This window comes from Callithrix jacchus, chromosome 1 (genome assembly GCF_049354715.1).
Source record: "Callithrix jacchus isolate 240 chromosome 1, calJac240_pri, whole genome shotgun sequence".
Lineage (NCBI taxonomy): Eukaryota > Metazoa > Chordata > Mammalia > Primates > Cebidae > Callithrix > Callithrix jacchus.
The window spans coordinates 67,457,549-67,478,007 of record NC_133502.1 but is presented as its reverse complement, the minus strand read 5'-3'; the positions used below and the strand labels follow the sequence as shown (position 1 = coordinate 67,478,007).

At 38.6% G+C, this 20,459-nt stretch overlaps 2 protein-coding genes across 53 annotated transcripts in view; one reads left to right on the top strand and one right to left on the bottom strand.

The window, feature by feature from the left end:
- Positions 1-3,302, top strand: part of RB1 (RB transcriptional corepressor 1) — a 166,975-nt gene extending 163,673 nt beyond the window's left edge. For 2 of the 3 annotated variants that reach the window (XM_078361264.1, XM_035298115.3), the window contains one exon: positions 1,420-3,302. In XM_078361264.1, coding sequence (XP_078217390.1) covers positions 1,420-1,493 — 74 coding nt within the window. In that variant the 3' untranslated portion in view covers positions 1,494-3,302. Of the gene's footprint in view, positions 1-1,401 lie in introns of all 3 variants that reach the window. The other variant, XM_054253300.2, reaches the window with a different exon arrangement.
- A 6,784-nt stretch (positions 3,303-10,086) lies between these two features.
- Positions 10,087-20,459, bottom strand: part of RCBTB2 (RCC1 and BTB domain containing protein 2) — a 44,447-nt gene continuing 34,074 nt past the window's right edge. For 39 of the 50 annotated variants that reach the window (XR_013531500.1, XR_013531490.1, XR_013531503.1 and 36 more), the window contains 2 exons: positions 17,188-17,318; positions 10,087-11,366 (listed from right to left, as the gene is read on the bottom strand). Coding sequence is in view for 45 of the 50 variants with exons in the window: in XM_078362118.1 (XP_078218244.1) it covers positions 11,226-11,366; positions 17,188-17,318 (272 nt within the window). In the remaining 5 variants the exon portion in view is untranslated. The remainder of the gene's footprint in view (positions 11,367-17,187; positions 17,319-20,459) is intronic. The other 11 variants (XM_078362469.1, XM_078362285.1, XM_078362532.1 and 8 more) reach the window with 1 other exon arrangement.

Here is a 20,459-nt window from a genome sequence, read left to right as displayed (position 1 = left end):
TGCCAGGCCAAAGTTCAGGACCTTAGTGCATATACAAAATTGTGAAAAAGTAGCCAGAATTTTAACCCTTGAGGCTAAGGCATTTCTTTCAGATGCTCTGCAGCTTTTCTTAAAGAATTACATTTAGAAAAGATCATCATACAATGCTGGGTTGCCCAGAATGAAAGGGCAAAAGAAGGACAGTTAGAGAACTATTGACTATTTTTCTTTATTTTCCAAATGTGCTTCTTTATAAAGAGCTCATGCCTACCTCTAAAATCAAGTTAAGGATTTTTAAGAAATTTAAAATAAGTATTCTGGCTTTGTCTATATTGTAATTAATAATGTGCTTTTAACATGGCCATCTCCCAGGTAGGCACAGTGGCTCATGTCTCTAATACCAGCACTTTGGGAGCGCAAAGGAGGAGGATTACTTGAGGCCAGGAGTTCAAGACCAGCCTAGGCAACATAGCAAGACCTCACCTTTACAAAAAATTTCAAAAATTAGCCAGGTGTGGTAGTATGTGCCTGTAGTCTCAGCTACTGAGGAGGCTGAGGGATTGCTTGAGCCCAGAAGGTCAAGGCTGTAGTTAGTCATGATTGTGCCATTGCACTCCAGTTTAGGCAACAGAGCAAGAGCCTATCTCAAAAAAAAAAAAAAAATGCCTAATTTAAATGAGCTATGATCTGATATATTTGCGATACCTGCAGGGCATCTCCAAACATAAGGAAAACTATAGCTTTGTAAACAATACCACCACTCACTCTGGCAGAATCATTCTGGGCCAGCTGAGTATGCTAGTCTGCTGAAGTATATGCCAAGCCTCAACCACCTCATCTCTGGAATAATAGCCTACAAAACGGGGCATACCTGGAAGTATGCAAGATCATCTTTTAGGGTACATAAAATAGAAGTTCTATTTATCTCATCTTGTTTTAATGTTTGCTGGGGGTGTGTATTTTGTAATTCATACATACGTACATATTTTTGTGGTATAGTCTTGCAAAAAAATTTACTCACAGCTATTATGATTTTTAAAAATTTGGAGACCACTGCTTTTTGGAGGCAGGGTGGGAGCAAATTTTTGTTTATTGTTTTTAAACTGATATCATAGTTATACATATTTTAGGGGTACATGTGATGTTTTAATACATGTACACAATGTGTAATTATCAAATCAGGGTTACTGGGATATCTGTTACCTCAAACATTTATCTTTTCTTTGCACTGGGACCATTACAGTTCTAGCTGCTTTGAAATATGCAATAAATTATTGTTAACTATGACTCCCTACAGTATTATCAAATACTAGAATGAAGATCACTGCTTTTGCAAGGTCCTAAGCGCCTCGATTTAACATGAACATAATATATATGGCAGCTACTTGCCACCTTACCCAGTACCATCAGTGCTGTTAACAGTCTTCATTCTTTTCCCAGCATCTACTCGAACACGGATGCAAAAGCAGAAAATGAATGACAGCATGGATACCTCAAACAAGGAAGAAAAATGAGGATCTCAGGACCTTGGTAGACACCGTGTACACCTTTGGTTTCATTGTCTCTCACGGATGTGACTGTATCACTTTCCCAGGTTCTGTTTATGGCCACATCTAATATCTTAAGCTCTTTTTGTGGATATAAAATGTGCAGATGCAATTATTTGGGTGATTCCTAAGCCACTTGAAATGTTAATCATTGTTATTTATACAAGATTGAAAATCTTGTGTAAATCCTGCCATTTAAAAAGTTGTAGCAAACTGTTTCTACTTCCAAAGTAAAATTGCTCTGCTTTATGGATAGTAAGGATGGCCCCAGAGTGGGAGTCCTGATACCCCATGCCTGTCTGACTACTTTGCCTTCTTTTGTAGCATATAGGTGATGTTTGCTCTTGTTTTTATTAATTTATATGTCTATTTTTTTAATTTAACATGAACACCCTTAGAAAATATGTCCTATCTATCTTCCAAATGCAATTTGATTGACTGCCCATTCACCCAAATTATCCTGAACTCTTATGCTAAAATGGATTTTATTAGAAATTAGAAAAAAATTACTAATTTTGCATAATAGATTTTATTTTACTATTGGAATCTGATATACTGTGTGCTTGTTTTATAAATTTTTGCTTTTAAATAAAAGCTGGAACAAAGTATAAACATGATACTATCATACTACTGACACAGATTTCATACCTCAGAACCTAAAAGAACTTATTCTTTTCTTCATCCAACTTATATTTTTAAATGAAGATTATTGATAGTACCCTTGGTTTTTATACCATTCAGATCACTGAATTTATAAAGTACCCATCTAGTACTTCAAAAAGTGAAGTGTTCTGCCAGCTCTTAGGTGTAGAGGACCCTAACACAGTATATCCCAAGTGCACTTTCTAATGTTTCTGGGTCCTGAAGAATTAAGATACAAATTAATTTTACTCCATAAACAGACTGTTAACTATAGGAGCCTTAATTTTTTTTGCATAGAGATTTGTCTAATTGCATCTCGAAAATTATTCTGCCCTCCTAAATTTGGGAAGGTTTGTGTTTTCTCTGGAATGATACATGTCTTCCATGTATCTTTTGAACTGGCAATTGTCTATTTTATCTTTTATTTTTTTTTAAGTCAGTATGGTCTAACACTGGCATGTTCAAAGCCACATTATTTCTAGTCCAAAATTACAAGTAATCAAGAGTCATTATGGGTTAGGCATTAATGTTTCTATCTGATTTTGTGCAAAAGCTTCAAATTAAAACAGCTGCATTAGAAAAAGAGGCGCTTCTCCCCTCCCCTACACCTAAAGGTATATTTAAACTATCTTGTGTGATTAACTTATTTAGAGATGGTGTAACTTAAAGTAGGTGATATTTAAGGTAGCTTCAGCTAGCTTTTAGGAAAATCACTTTGTCTAACTCAGAATTCTTTTTAAAAAGAAATCTGGTCTTGTTAGAAAGCAAAATTTTATTTTCTGCTCAATTAAGTTTCAAACTTACTATTTTGACAGTTATCTTGATAACAGTGGCACTAGAAAACTTTACTCCATTTCATCATTAATTTCTGCATGAATATTATACAAATCAGTTAGTTTTTAGGTCAAGGGCTTACTATTTCTGGGTCTTTTGCTACTAAGTTCACATTAGAATTAGTGCCAGAATTTTAGGAACTTCAGAGATCATGTATTGAGATTTCCTAAATAATGCTTCAGATATTATTGCTTTATTGCTTTTTTGTATCGGTTAAAACTATACATTTAAAATTGCTATGTTACTATTTTCTATAATTAATAGTTTGTCTATTTTAAAATAAATTAGTTATTAAGCGTCTGAATGGTCTGATGTTATGTTCTTTGTATTAAGTACGCAAATGCTCCTCTTCTAGGAGAAGATAGATAGGCGATAACTCTCCTAGTATATCATCCATTCTTAGCCTTTAAGGGGCTCTATATGCTAGTGATTTCCAAATTTATTTTTTCAGCCCTGATCTTTTCACAGAGGACAAGGTTCTTATAGCCAACAGAACTCTTGATTCCTATTCCCCTCTACCCAGTTTCTCAAAATACAAACTAAAATCAAATAAAAATCTCTTTTTCCTACCCTGGTCTTTCTCCATTTCATTAAACACTTATCAAGTCAAAAACTTAAGAGCTATCTGTTTATTCTTGTCTGGACCACTGCTAAAGACTTCTAACTTCCTGTTCCCTTTCTTTACTGTCAAACTCCTTAAAGAACAAAAATGTTTCTTTAAAAATGTAAATTGATTCACATTGCTCCTCTACTTGAAGTACTTATCAGGAATTATAAAGCCCATACTGACTTCCCATTCTCATCTTGTAGAATTTTCTCCTTGTCACTGTGCTTTAGCCGCACTGACTTTTTTCTTTAAAATGCCAAGGCTATTCCTACCTTAAGCTCTTATATTTCTTCTTCCTTCTTCCTGGAATGCTCTTTTCCCACAGTGTTGCATAGCCAGTTCCTTTCTGTCTTCAGAGGTCAGCTCAGAGGGCTTCCTTGACAACCAAGCTGAAATCATCACTTTGTATTTTATCATTCTCCTTCAAAAGTGTAACAGCATCCATCTATCGCACTTTCCCACCATCTGAAATTGCCTCTGTCGTTACCTGTCTCCCCATCCCTAGCCATTCCCCACCCTAGATTGTAAGCATCCACCTAGCTATTCTTACTTACCACTTTAGGTTTTAAGCTATTCTTACTTACCACTTTAGGTTTTTCCATATTTTTCCAAGTATGTGAAAACAAACAACATTCTCTTCCTTTTTTAAAATGCCATGTACTAGTGCCTACCATATTCCAGTCACAGTTCTAAATGCTAGATATATAACAATGAATAAAAAAAAACTAAAATCCCCATCCTTGCAGAACTGACTTTCTAGTTGCAGGCAAAGAGAGCACACGAATGAATAGATGAGGACTATATAGTATGTGACATTCCATTAAAGACTGTGGAGAAAAAGCAAAGATGAGGGCAAGGAAGGCTGGTAAGGAAAGGAGTTTTAACACTTAAAAGAGAGTAGTCAGGGAAAGACTCCAGTGATATTTGCGCAGAGAGCTGAAGGAGACGAGAGTGAGCCAGACACAACAGGAGTCAAACATTCCACAGAGAGAGAGGCAGGAATATGGCTGGTGTGTCTGAAGAACAATTAGGAGGTCATAGAAAAATGGGCAGCACATATCTTTCTTCGTTAATGCAAAGTATAAAAGGCCTTTATATATATTACAAGTCTATAATCCTTTATCTGTAGTTCCAAAATTGAAGAAAGCTTTAAGTCAAGTGATTCTGTGTGTTTTGTGCCAAAAGTCATATGGGCTCAAAACCATACGTAAACTGGCACAGAGCTATTTATAATCTTTATCGTACTTGGAATATTCTCATTTCACTGCAGAAATATTAGTATGTTTGATTGGGAGCTAACCCAGACCTTAATTAGGTGTTATGTATTATTTGGCATATGTACCATATTATTCTAATCATTCTAAACTCCCCCCAGATTATGAAACCCCTCTGGCACCAAGGGTTTCAGACAAGGGATTATCTTAAATTTATATGATTTCTCAAAAACATGGCAGATGAAATTCTTTCCTTCTGGAACAGCGACATGTTTGTTCCTGAAGGAAGAAAGACAAAGTGCGCAGAGCAGGAAAAGCAGCAAGCATATCTCAATAGGCTGTATTTCTATTGGGCGGGGATCTTAAATGCAGTATGCACTCTCTTAGGTCATGTCAAAATCAAGCAGCCTAACATACACTAAACATTTTTCAGTTTGGATGGTAGAGAATTGCTCACTTCTAGAGATGAATTTAGTGTTCCAATGATTAAACACTCACTATAATAAAAGGAGCAAGTTCAAATTAATATATTTATTTACTTTTTTTTTTTTTTTTGAGGCAGAGTTTTGGTTTTGTTGCCCAGGATGGAGTGCAATAGCACGACCTCAGCTTACTGCAACCTCCCCTTCCTGGGCTCAAGCGATTCTCTTGCCTCAGCCTCACAAGTAGCTGAGATTATAGCTACACACCACTACACTCAGCTATTTTTTGTATTTTTAATAGAGTTTGACCATGTTGACCTGGCTGGTCTCAAACTCCTAACCTCAGGTGATCTACTCGCCTCAGCCTCTCAAAGTGATGGGATTACACAAGTGAGTCACCACACCGGTCTATTTACTTTTTTATTACAGTTTTCTAAAGGTACAAATGGCCGGGAGGAAACCAATTATACTAGTTCTATTATCATCTGGATGATTTCACAGAAACTTGCTTTTAGAAGTATATTTTCATTTCTCATTTTAGGGCCAATATAGTATACAGAGAGTTTCAATAGATTTTCTTGTGGACCAGATATCTTACAGGACAACTCAAACCTTGCTTCTAAGAAATATTAAATTTCCACCATAGGTATAGCTTCTTAAATAGAAATATATTATGGTAGCACTGTATAATGTCTACATGAAAGTAAAACAGCTCTTTTAATGGACAGTGGGCATAGTCATCCACTCTCGATACATTTTGTGTGTGTGTCTCCATTATCTTCGGACTATATTAGTATTGACATATGACAACCGTCACATTAAACAATGACAATATGAAAGGCTAAATTTATTGCACAGACCAACCTCAGTTACTTCCTAAATACAAAATGTTGATTTTTAACTTAATTTACTGAGGAAATTGGTAAGCTTTGTGTTTCTGTTTTGACAAAGATTGAATTAAAAATAACAGTAAAATTTTATTTTTTCCTTTCTCTTCACAATTCTCCCAACTCGGGAGGGCATAATCAAATAGATTATATAATTTATAGTTGCATCTTTTCATTATTCCTGGTTAATAATCCAGCCTCTAAATAAAACTCTCCATGTTAAGATCTAGAATGACTGGCAATTTACATGAACTATAACCTGAAGAACATACTTAACATTCTTAACCTTTGTTTTTAAAATGAATTCAGTGGGATCTTCACAAACCTCCATCAGCAGATGAGAGCACTTCTTCATACCTATAAAATCATAACCTTTCTTAAGTTAGGGGACAATTATTTTAGAAGCTCTAAAACATTGACTTCCTTATGGGATCAAGAGTAGAAACAAAACTTTTGGGAAAATCTAAGATAAACTAGTGCAAAAAAAAAGGATCCATTAATTTCAGATATAGTGTCCTTATGAAAATGTTTTCTCTCACATATCACTAAGGGTCTTCAAACACTCTTCTGATAGAAGGAAATTTTAAAAAGGGAATGTTTTTCCTTTCCGTAGGAGTGTCAATGGCAAGCCTATCCTCAAAGACCAGAAAGCAAGCTTGTTTTTTCAGATGGATGTACCTACACCCAGGACTCATCTGTCATCCCTCAGATCTAAAACTAGCTCTTCTTTATTGTTTGGAGTCAGAAGTTTTAAGGGCTGAACCACTCATTCTCATCCTTGGCTGAACATGAAATCACTTGTGGAGCTTTTAAAATGTACTGAATTTGGGCCGGGCATTGTGGCTCATGCCTGTAATCCCAGCATTTTGGGAGGCCAAGGCGGGTGATTCACCAGAGGTCAGGAGATTGAGACCAGCCTGACCAGTATGGTGAAAACCTGTCTCTACTAAAAATACAAAAATTACCTGGACGTGTTGGCATGTGACTGTAGTCTCAGCTACTTGCAAGGCTGAGACAGGAGAATCACTTGAACCTGGGAGGCAGAGGTTGCAGTGAGCTGAGATTGTGCCATTGTACTCCAGCCTGGGCAACAGAGCAAGACTGCATCTCAAAAAAAAAAAAAGTACTGAATTTGGGCCGGGCATGGTGGTTCATGCCTGTAATCCCAGAACTTTGAGAGGCTGAGGTGGGCAGATTGTGTGAATCCAGGAGTTTGAGACCAGCCTTGGCAATATGGTGAAACCCCATCTTTAGAAAAAAAAAAAAAAAAAGCCGAGCTTGCTGGCACATGTGCCTGTAGTGCCAGCTACTTGGGAGGCTGAGGTTGGAGAATTACCTGAGCCTGGGAGGTGGAGGTAGCAGTGAGCCAAGATTGCACCACTGCACACCAGCCTGGGCAACAGAGCAAGATCTTGTCTCAAAAAAAAAAAAATTATTATATATGTATCTCACACATACAGACACACTGAATTAGAATCCTCAAATCTGTATTCTATGAAAGTCCTGTAGATTGACCAGGTGTGGTGGCTCACACCTGTAATCTCAGCACTTTGGGAGGCCAAGGCAAGCAGATCACTCCAGGTCAGGAGTTCGAGACCAGCCTGGGCAACACAGCAAAACCCTGTCTCTACTAAAAATACAGAAATTAGCCAGGTGTGGTGGTGGTGGGCACCTGTAATCCCAGCTACTTGGAAGGCTGAGGCAGAAGAATTGCTTGAACCCAGGAGGCAGAGGTTGCAGTGGGCTAAGATGGTGCCACTGCACTCCAGCCTGCTGGGTGACAGAACAAGACTTTGTCAAAGAAAAAAAAAGGCCCATAGATTGTTCTGTGTGTACAGAGATAAGAAGCATGCAAACCTACACAAAACAAAGCTTAGGGAGAAAAATGGGATAAGAGTCCAGAGTAACAACTTGTACTCTGGCAGTATGCCTACTGACCCATGGTGGAGTGTGTAAAGGGCAGTCGATTTTTCATCCCCAAGTAAGCCTATCTGTTCCCCTTTGAGTGTTCCAATTTTTATATGAAATGATTTCACAAAAGAAAAAGGTACTGAGGAGCTTGAGAAGACCCTGTCAAAAATAGGCAAGAAAAAGGAAGACATTGTGAAGCCATGAAAGCCTAGTCAGCTATAACTAGCACAGGAAGGTGAGGGAGAAAGACCAAAAAAACAAAGATGGTGGTTGTCTTAACTGCCACAACTGATGTGATAGGTACTTCCCACGTCTGAGTGTTTCTCTGTTGGATAAAATAGCAAACTTACCAAAAAAATGAAAACAAATGGTATGAGGCTACTTTCAAAATAAGAGAATAAAAGTATATAGTTTTAAAAATAAGATTCTGATTTAGATCTAGAGACATTCAGACTCTTTTCCTCTAAAGTTTGCAGGAAAATGGTTAAGCAATCTGTCAAAGAGAAACTTTGTCTTTTAATTCAGTCCCAAGAGAACCAGAACTCACTCACTCTTGCTGGTGTTCATTAATCTATTCATGATGGATCTGCACCAAGGACCCAAACACTTCCTACTAGGCCCTACCTCCCAACACCACCACGTTGGGGATCAAATTTCAGTATGAGTTTTGGCAAGGACAAACCACATCCAAATCATAGTAGAAATAATGTATTCAAAATGTGACCCGACGAAGAGAATGAAAAGGCAAGCCACAAACTGGGAGAAAAATTATTTGCAAAAGATATATCTGATAAAGTACTGTTATCCAAAATATACAATGAACTCAAAACAGTTTAAAAAAAGATTTAAAAATTGGCACCGATCTGAACAGACACCTCATCGAAGAAGATATGCAGATAGCAAAATAAGCACATGAAAAAATACTCCACATCATATGTTACCAGGGAAATGCAACTTAACAATGAGATAGCACTGTACACGTATTAGAATGGCCCAAATCTGGAACACTGACAGCACATAATGCTGGTGAGGATGTGGAGTAACATGAATTCTTACTCATTGCTCAAGGAAATGAAAAATGGTACAGCCACTTTGAATTACAGTTTGTTTCTTAAAAAAAAAAAAATCCCCCCAAACAGCAAAACATTTAACATGTAATCCAGTAATCATGCTCCTTGGTGTTTACCCAAAGGAGTTGAAAACTTATGTCCACAGAAAAACCTGTACACAGATGTTTATAGTAGCTTTATTTGTAATTGCCAAAACTTGGAAGCAACCAATATGTCCTTGAGAAGGTGAATGGATAAACTGGTACATCTGGGCAATGGAGTATTTATTCAGCACTAAAAAGAAATGAGCTATCAAGCCAAGTTGTGGAAACTTAAATGCATATTATTAACTGAAAGAAGCCAATCCAAAAAGTTACATACTATATGATTCCAACGATACGAGATTCTGGAAAAGGTAAAAATTATGGAGACAGTAAAAAGATCCGTGGCTACCAGAAGTTAGTGGGAAAGGAGGAAGGGATGAATAAGCAGAGCTCAGAGGATTTTTAGGGCAGTGAAACTACTCAGTATGATACAGTAGTGAGGGACACAGGTCATTATACATTTGTCAAAGCACACAGAATGTGCACCACCAATGATGGACCCTAATATAAACTATGGCCTGTGGGTGATAATGATATATCCAAGTAGGTTCAACCACTCTGGTGGGGGATGTTGATGGCGGAGAAGGCTGTGCATGTGTAAGGGCAGGGGGCATAAGGGAAAACTATTTTCTTCACAATTTTGCTGTAAACCTAAAACTGCTCTATAAAAATAGTCTTCAAAAAAGTCACCTCACCAATAAAGAGCAGGCAAAGGCAGTAAAATGAATAATAATTAGGTTGTTTATAATCTATTTGTGTTCCAGGTGGGTTTTACTATGAGACTTTATCTGAATGTCCTACTGATTTATGTACATCTAAAAAGACATGAGGTTGATAATTTTTCAATTTGGCTGCTGCTTTGGGATTAAAAAAAAAAAAAACCCAACACATTTCTTCTGTTATCTGCAAATAAGCACTTTATTATCAAATAGTTCGGCATCAGAACAAGAATTAATTCCAAAAGGGTTTTCTTTACATGATATTGTGAGATACACAATAGAAGAATCTGACACTGTGTTCCATTCCAGTTTCTCTTTTGCAATTAGGTGATTTGTTTTGATCTAAAAAGTGTAAGTTTATCTCATTCTTGTTAATGCTGTCCATGAAATGTAATTATCAGTTCCTTTTCAGCTAGTACTTTATAGTTATACTGGTGCCAGCTTAAGAGACCTATTTCATAGTGACAGGAAAGTCAGCTATAAGAAAAACACATTGTCATTATCATTTAGAGGCAAATCCCTCTTAACACAAAGAAAAGCAAAGGACCTTATGTGATTATGTAAGGCAGATCAGCCCAGGAATTTCATTCAGAGATAATACTTCAGACTCCATAATCCCATGTGAGAAATTAATGAATGACTCCAAGTAAATAAAAAATTAAAATTAGCCCTTGGGCCTCTGACAATTTAATTGCCAAGGCCTTTTGTGAATTCCAAATAATGCTCTAAATTAGCTACAATTTCTCAGAATGACATACCAGAAGAATATGAACCTCAATAATTACAGGCTGTTTTAAGTTTATTTTGTGCAAGTTATTCCTTCCCCCAGTATTCCACCACAAAAGTTGTTCTCAGGACATACTGAAGATTTATAATAAATTCAGTGCCTACTATATGCAAGGCACTGTGCTGAATGCTGAAAATGTGGTGAGGACAGCACTCCTTATCAAGCTATGTATGTGGTATTAGCCAGCTGAATAATGGAACATTTGGGCCAGAATAGCGTATACTGAGACCAGGGTACCAAAGGTGTCCAACATAAGTGACTCAAAAGAGGAAATTGTAAATAAGACTATTTCAATTTTTTTTCCTTGAACTTAGTCACATCTGATCAGAACATTGAATGCTTTCTAAATACACTCTGGATTTAGGCAGGTGAAGACCACTCACCAACATCGTTCTTTTGACAGATACAAGTACTCAGCCAAATGTGGCTCATGATACATACTATTAATTAAAGGGAAGTGATTCATCTCTGGCTTTTGTAGGGGAAATGGAAAGGCTCAAAAACTCCTTTCTTGCAGATGGGATCAATTTTTAAAGGCTCCAACTCTGCTTGCTTTGCTGATAAAGTTCTTCAGGAGATCATGGTCCATTTCTGCAAAACCTGAAGTTTGTGTTACTACAGTCAGATGGTTTATGCAAAACCTGAAGCAGAATTCTTCTAAATCCTAGGAACGACAACACAGATGGCTTAATAAATTCACATTTCCTAATTCAATGCAACACAGCATGAAAATTGCTAAAACAAGTTAGGCAAGGAAAAAGGATTTGATAGCCAAGTGGAGGAAATGATAGTATGGCAATACCTAAAGAATAGTCATAAAAAGTGTAACACATATGAATCATCTATGCTTGTAAAAATTTAAATAGCAGAGTAACATTCAAGTTCCTCCAAACTAACCCAGGCAAAGAATCTGACTTTTTCTTCCCAGAAATAAGCAAGTGAGTGTACAAATTCTTTGGTACCTCTGTCTAGTGACAGTATTTATAACTGTTGGTTCCACTTTCAATATTTGTCAAAAGCCCTATAACTCCTCTTTTATATTTACATCAGGGTCTTTACGTGTATCTGCCTATAAAGAATTGGTGGAAGAAAAAGGTAAGCCATAAAAAGCAGTAATGCTGGGAAACTGCTGCTCTGAAGTCATTAACAGGCCACTGGTTTTTCCCTTTATGAGACGACACCAGATGGGATGGATGGATTTGATCACACTACATATGCCTTCAATAATCTCAACTGGGAAAATGCTTTAAAGAAATCATGACTTCCAAGGTTCTGGTAAGAGAGACCTGACAGATTAGTGTTTTCTGGCTTACTGTAACGCACTCTGGGCCAAAGATTAAGCTGTAGTAAGTCTCTTGATTAGAACTATAACTTGAGAATCAGAATGAGGCTGACCAGATGCTTTTTGACCCAGAAGAAGTGAGGCCAGGCTGCTGAGACCTCCGATATGCCTCAAACCCTAGGTTACTTGGCCCAGGACAAAATGCCACTCAGTGGTGGTCAATTTTTAAGTTTCCTCTCCAAGCTACTGCAGTTAATTTATAAAAAAATTAAAAAAAGAAAACTCTAAATACTTTTTAGGCAATTACATAGGCATATTACACATGACAGCCTTTTCTTCTATATTATAACAAATGGAAAAAATAGAAAAAATAGCAATGCTGATAGCCTTCCCAATGTACATATAAACCTACAGTACATTTTCTTTTAAGAAAAGAAAGAAACTATACTAGGAAAATGTTTATTTCATGCCTGGGCATAACTGAGCAGGCTGCTGTGCCACACCAGCAATATGATGTGTCTCTGTCCCAGGTAGGCCCTCAGTGATAAACAGGGAAATTCACACACCCACTTGTTATCACAGCACACTATACATAAAAATGTGCTTCACTGATACATGCTGACTATCCCAGGATCCATTTAAAATTATGTGCTGTTGGTTAAATTTTTAGAAATGACATTTTTGCCTATAGCCTATGAAAGTGAAACCAGATAAAGATGCATCATCTCTTTGGCTGAGCTCTACAGAGGGGAATGGAGAAATTCATACCTACACGACACACAGAGTGTGTTTGGAGTTAGGTGGCAGGGCAGTTTTACACCTCACAGATCTCAACAGCAGCAGGAAAATTGCTAATTAATGGGAGTATGAAAGGACCCTAAAAAGTTATCACTTGGATCCATGCTCCTTTACTTTTCTAGAATGGGATTTTCCCCTAAATATTAAATATGGACAGGACTTTGAAAGAGTTCCTGTGATTCTAAGAATTCAATAAATTGGCATAGGGTGGTAATGGTTATCAGGGAATTCTTTCCATATAAAACAAGACCCTCATTATTGTTCAGTTAAAGAATGTAGCCTATTTTGAATGCTACCGCTCTATACAGCTTCATGTTCAAAACGGGGACCTTTATTCTGTCCTGCAATCCAACCACATTCTCCTGGTTTGCCCATTCTCCTACAGGACTCTCATACTTCTCCCCATAAGCCTGACATCTCCCCTCTCATCCTCATCCTTAGCTAACATGACTTCCTATTTCACTGAGAATCAGAATCACTTGAAAAGAACCTCCACAAGCCTGTCCTACCACATCTCCTCGCCTAATACAGAGAGGCCTGTGGACACTATGTTCTCTGGATCAATGGTCCAACACCCTATATAAAGCAGGGCCCCTCGCTCTGTCACTGGATCCCACTGTTCCACCTATTCGAGGGCCGTGTTCTAACAACTCTCCACTGCATCACCAGCTTGTTCCGCTCCACTGAGTGATCTGCACGATTAGACAACTTCCACCTCCTACATCTTAAAAAATCAAATGTCTCCAAACCTCTTCCTCTTTTTAATCTTCATAATAAAATTCCCACAAAAAGCTGCCTCTATTCCCCACCTTCAATTCTTCTTACTTCCACGCTCCAATCAGACCTCCCGCCTCACTACACTAAAGTTGCTTGCCAAGGCCCCCTAGGCATTCTCACTGCCAGACCCCACTCGTCAGTTCTCAGCTCTCCTGCAGACCCGCCAGCAGCATCTGGTGTGGTTTGGACTTCTTCCTTCCTGTTTCGCTTTCTTTCCCAGCTTCCAGGACGTGGTCTGCTGGTTTCTCTCTTCCTTTACTGTTCAATCCTCTTCAGTCTCCTTTGCTGATGTCTCCTTATCTCCTCAACCTCCAAACACAGAGTGCCCAGGACTTAAACCTGTCACGTCACTGCCTCACAGCTTTGACTTCAGTACATTTCTCTCTGACTTCCAGGCTTGCTTATCCAATTTGCCTATTAAACATTTCCATTTGGATGTCTAACAGACATCACATACTTCTCATATTCAAAACCAAATTCCTGAGATTTCCCCCAAAATGTTGCTTCTATCTTCTCTATCTCAATAAATGCCAATTTCATCCTTACGGTTGCTGAGGCCCAGAACCTCCTAAGTCTTCTGTTTGCTTTCCTCACATCCAATCCATCAGCACATCCTGTCGGCTCTACTTCCAAAATGTATTCAAAATCTAATCACTTTTTCCATCCCCACAGGTGATAACTTGGACCAATCCACCATCATCACTTACTGGATAATACAGTCTCCTAAGTACCCTCTTTCACACACACACACACACACACACACACACTTCCCAACTGGATTATACAGCCTCCTAAGTACCTTCCTTCCGCTACACACACACACACACACACACACACACACACACATCTCTTCTCAACACAGCAGCCAGGAGGATTACTTTCAAATGTCCATCAGATCACGTCTGCTCCTCTCCAAACCCTGTGATGGCCACTCCCCTTGGAACTCAGATTTCTGAAACCTGCATGTGCGCTCTGTGGGCCCTGTCTCCTCCCTCACATGCCACGATGCACCTCCATTACACCATCCCCCTGCCTCATCAGCTACTTCCCTTCCCACTGTGCCATCCACACTAGTCTTGTTTTTCCCCAAACACACCACCCACACCTCCTTCAAGTCTCTGCTCCAGTCACCTGCTCAGTGATGTCTTGCCTCCCTCACTACTCTATTTAAAATTTCCACTTTATCTCCGCACGGCATTCCCTAGGCTGGCTTCCCCGGCTTACTTCTTTCCATATCACTTGTCACCATCTGACATACTTACATATCCTACTCATTTATTTATCACTCTCTCCCCTCACCAGAAACTTCCACAGGGGCAGAGACTTTGGTCTGTTTTGTTCATTTGCAGTACCCCAGTGCTTAGGGCAGTGCCAGGCCTGTCACAGGCACTCAGTGAATATTTGTTGAATCCATGCATAAATACTCCTGATTTCAAAATACTGAGGACAATGGAGAATTGTAGTTAAGCATGTGGTTTTAAAATGTGCCCAATCTTGGACTGCATTCCAGTTTTGCAATTTACTAGTTTACTGAGATTACTTAATCTCCCCAAGCTTCAGTTTCTTCATTTATAAATTGGATCTAATATAATAATGCCAATGTCTTATAAAGTTGTTTTGAGGCATAAATGCAACATGAACTGTGCTTAGAATAAACCCTGGCTCATATTAATTTTGTACTAAGTGGCAGTCCAGCATGAGGGATAGTAATTTGCTGAAAGACCTCATTTCTTGCTTATTTGAGGCGGGCAGATCAAATACAGCACTGTCCTTTATTTACGAAAGCTTGTGTTTTACATTAAGTACATATACAGTATGTTTTACTGGTAGTCTATCATACTAATTTAGGGCACAGCAATTAGCTGGACAGGCTGTAGTAAAACAGTGGGCCTCTATAGGCAATGCTGAATATCCATTACAGGAGTATTTAATGAGTCAGATGCCATCTTAGGCACTGGGGATATGGTTGTGAGTAAAGCGAAGTGCCTGCCATGCCTCAAAGAGCTTACTTTCTAGAAAAACCAAGAGCTGGAAGGTAGCCAGACAAATAATTCCCATAAATAGAGAATATGAAAAAGTATTAAAAAGGAAGCCTGATTCAGATGCAAACACCATGTGCCACCACCTTGACACCAGAGATGGCCCTCCATCACCATGGCTCATCACCATGACTCTAAAGCACAGACTAGGAAAAGTGAATGGATTTTGTTTGAGCATGAAACATGGGGTGTTGTAAGTGCCCAATATATTATTGCCTTGATATAAAACAAACATTAACTGTGCTTTTAAATGTCAATGTTTTGAGGTAGTAGTTTTTTTTAAATGTTAAGTGAAAAAAAATAACCTAGACTTTAAATGTATTCACAAATACATAATGTGATACAAAACAAAAACTCAGAAGCTGTTATATAAAAATGCTAATTGTTCTCTGGTTGATAAGTCATCACCCTCATACTTTGTGTCTTTTATATATTTTCTTTAATAAGCATAATATTATTTACATAAACAGAAAAAAAGTTATAACCTTTTATCTACTAAAATGTCTCTGTCTTTTGACGAAAGGAGAGGATATCCTTCTACCAAAAGGAAACTGACTCCAAGAAGTTATGGCCTGTTTCCTAAAGATTTGGTTCTAAGATCACTTTTCTTTCCTTTCTTTATTATCGTAACAATACATGGTCACTGTAAAAGTTCAAAAAAATAAGCAAAGAGAAGGAAATAAAAATCCTCCATAATCCCACCATTCAAAGATAACCACTAACCACAGTCTTCAGTCTTTTTTTCTATGTAGATAATGAATTTTAGTTTTTTACTCAGCTATTTATACTTTTGTAAAAAAAAAAACAGGATCATAGTTTTTCACTTAGTGATATATCTTGAATAGCTGCATGATTTCTTGGTATTAACATTTTATAAACAAGCCTCCCCTATTCACACTAACCTTTCACTAATTTTTCAAAATTATAAATTGATGCAGTAAATACCTTTGAACTGAGTCTTTGTCCAAATCCATGATTACTTCCTCAAGGTAAATACTTATGAGTGAATTCTTAAATAATCATGTCTTTAATGTAAGGCATTTAATACATATTATACCAGTTGTTCTCCATACCAGTTTGTACTCTCCCCAGCAGTTTAGGAGAATACCATTATTCTGATCCTATATATTATCTCTAAAAATATACTCCTGCTTTGAGTTATACCTTGTTTCATTTATGTTTTTTGTCTGTTCATAGAATCATTTGTTCTTTGGTCCATTTCTTTCAACCAAACTGTTCATATTCTCTTTTTTGTAATTTACTCTGGTAAACAGGCTTCATTATATTTTGCAAATATTTTTCCCAGAGTCCTATTACTTTCAAATTTTCTCCATGGTATTTTTAGGTGGATAAAAGGTTTCCTATCTTTTGAAACCAGAGCTATAAATCCTTTCCTTTATAGCTTCTGCCTTTGATGTCTACCCCAAGGTTATAGAAATACTCGCTTATATGTGTCTAGTACTCTGGTTACTTCATATTTTCTTTAACGTTAAATCTTTACTCAGACTTTGTTTTAGTTTGAGGTATGAGGCAGACACCGGGCTTCAGTTTCTCCAGGAGGCTGGCAGCTGGAAGCAAGCTTTCCTTACCTGGGCGTCATACTTTACTGCAGCCGAGAGCAGAGCGATGGCATTCTCCTCGCAGATGCCTTGCTTGATAGTTTGTTGGCAGAGCTTTTTCAAACGATTTTCTCTATAAAATGTCGCCAAGTCTAGCAGTCCTGGTGGAAAGAAGTGTTTATTACAGGGAGTAATTTTGAGCATCCTGATTTAAACTCGCTCACTCAGCCACTCACAGATGATTTTGACACTATTTTGGATGTAATCCTCAGTGAAGCACTGCACAAATAGACTGATGCTGACCAACACTTACACTTCAGTGTGCAGCTCTACCCAGGACGGCAGCCAAGCTGAGCAAATATGATACACAAATGATTAGTGGTTAAAAAACAGGAGCAGAGATTTAATATTTTATTTTTAATATTTTTTCCTAGAAAAAAAAGGCAAGTGCTCCTCAAGTGACCCCTTCCCCTGAAATCTCAATGTCGGCTTCTCCTGGGCCATTCCCAGGAGCACACACACATATGCTATGAGTGTCCACCATAAAAAAAAGGAAAGAAAAGAAAGAAAGAAAAAGATAAGGAAAGGAAACCCTTTCATGGATATGCGTCTGCTTCCTGTTACCCTAGCCCATTTCTCTGATCCTCTCTACAGCAAAACTCCTAGACAGAGCTGTCTGTATTTGCTGTCTCCATTTTCCCACCTCCCATTCAGATCTCAAGCCATTCAAAGCAGAACCCCATCCCCATCACTACTGCAGTCACACCTGTGGCAGTCACACCTGTGGCAGTCGCACCTGTGGCGGTCACAATGGCTTCCAGGGTGCCATATTCTCTGGTTTCCTCCTACTCGACATTGGCACAGAATTTGATATGGTTGATAATACTCTCCTTAGGACACTTTGTCACTTGCTTGCATTTTTCTTCTCTTCAATTAGTCGCTCCTCAGTTCTCCTGGCTGGACCATATTTCCTGACTTCCAAATGTTTGAGTGCCCCAGGGTTAAATCCTCAGATACTTTTCTCACTTACTTCCCAGAACTCCAGCCCCAGGGTTTTAAAGATCATCTATATATGCAGGTGAGTCCTATTATATTACCTATCACCTATTTTCAAGTAATTCAATGTAGACTGGGTGAAGTGACATATGTAAATTAATTTTAATTAACCTCAAGGAATGATAGGAAATACTCTGAAGCAGTCAACTAGCATCTGAAAGATCCTATTAGTTTTTCTGAATCGTCATTGGAAGATTTGTAATTAGCATTAAGAATGTCAGAATTAGTTTGTCATTGGTGAAATGAGTGGCAGCCAGGATCAAAGGTTAGCTGAATCCGGCTACTAGAATATTGTCATGTGCACCTCAAGCTAGGTACTTAACAGAGTGCATAAAGGACAGAGAGCTGAGATTTCAGCATATTAATTAATTACCATATTAATTGTTTTTGTGTCTATCTGCTAATAAATCTTGTACATGTGGTAGAATTTGGTTGGAAACTTGCTTTTTAGTGTAAGAAATATTATCAAAGTTATGGGGGAAAGACAGATAGCCCATTGGAGGACACTGAAATCTTCTGAAATCTTGAGAGTTGTGAATGGCTTCATTGTTTTTGGCCCCAAGCTTCAGACTCACACAAGCCAACAGCATTGTCCTAAGAGAGGAGGACTCTGCCCCAAATCCCAGCTCCGCGCCTCCTCCACACACACCCTCAGCACAGGGTGGCCAAGGAGACACATGCCCACTTCTAGATCGCACTTTGGGTACCTGGGAACCTGGTACTGCCTGCATAATTAGCCCTGAGGCCATATGAGTGGGTATTTCCTCCCTTAGAGCCCACCACCAATGTGCAGACCCCCTGTCCCAAAAGGGTAACCTTGTTGGGGGTGGGTAGAGCTTGGACATGCAAGCTAGAGTACCCACACACCCTTCTGCTGGAGGAGGGGTCTATCTTGCCTGTGCCACTGGGCTCTGGCACATAACTCCAGGGGTCCTGCAACTGTAAATGCCAACTAAAACTGAAATGTGTTCTTTCAGTTCTTAATGAAATTAACATTTTTCAAGATGGCAGGATTGAACATATTTTATCCGAAGTTCATGAGCTTGACATATAACTTTAAATTTTTCTCTATGTATTTTTAGGTGGATAAAAGTTTCTTATCTTTTGAAATCAGAGCTGTAAATCCTTTCCTTAATGGCTTCTGCCTTTGATGTCCACCCCAAGTTATAGAAATACTCGCTTATATGTTGTCTAGTACTCTGGTTACTTCGTTTTTTTTAAACCTTAACTCTTTTCTCTACTCTGACTTTATTTTAGTTTAGGGTATGAGGCAGATACCTCGCTCCAGGTGGAGCCCACCTGAAAACAATGAAGCCATATGGACATAGGTCTCCATGTAGAGTCCTGGCCAGAGCCCTGCAAATTTTAGGGGTGGGCCTATAAAAAATTGCCGCTTGGGTATCTAATGGGCAGCTGAAACTCCTTTGACTTTTAAAGTCAAAAGCAAGCCTGTTCTCCATCTTCATCACCTTAGCGAACAGGACTTCCATTAAGAAGCTACCCAGGCCAAGCACCTCAACACCAAGCTGTCCTTCTCTCTCAACTCACACCTCTCATCCCATCCATCAACAAATCCCATCAGCAACATCTTTAAAATATATCTATAATCTAATCTCTTTTCAACACTTCCACTGCTACACAACCCCAACCCAGGAGTCCATCATTTCACATCTGAACCAATATAATAACTGATCTTTTAAACACAAATCATATCTCTCCTGTGGCAGAAGCTGCTAGCTGCCTCTCCCATGACTCCTACCCCAACACACACACACACACACACACACACACACACACACACACACACACACACATCCATTCTTCCTTTCTTCTGAAACCATATAATTTTTAGCTGACCTATGGCCATCTGGAAATGCCCACTTTCCCAGCCTCCTAAGTTGCTGGACACAGACTTCATTGACTCAGTCCATGGTCTGAAATAAATGGAATTCCCAGGCCCCTCCTGGTAGAGACACTGGGATTTGCTGTGTGCCCCTTGGTCTCTGTTCCTTCCTCCATGCTGCTGCCCACAATGCTCCACAGTGGTGATGACTTGGTACCTCTGTCTCTTATCTGTCCAGTCAGCCTTTGTATGAAGTAGTAACAAGGGAAACATGTTTGGATTCAACACACACAAAAGGAAATACTTCTGTAATTACCCTCACAGCAACTTTTTTTTTTTTTTGAGATGGAGGTTTGCTGTTGTTACCCAGACTGGAGTGCAATGGCACAATCTCGGCTCACTG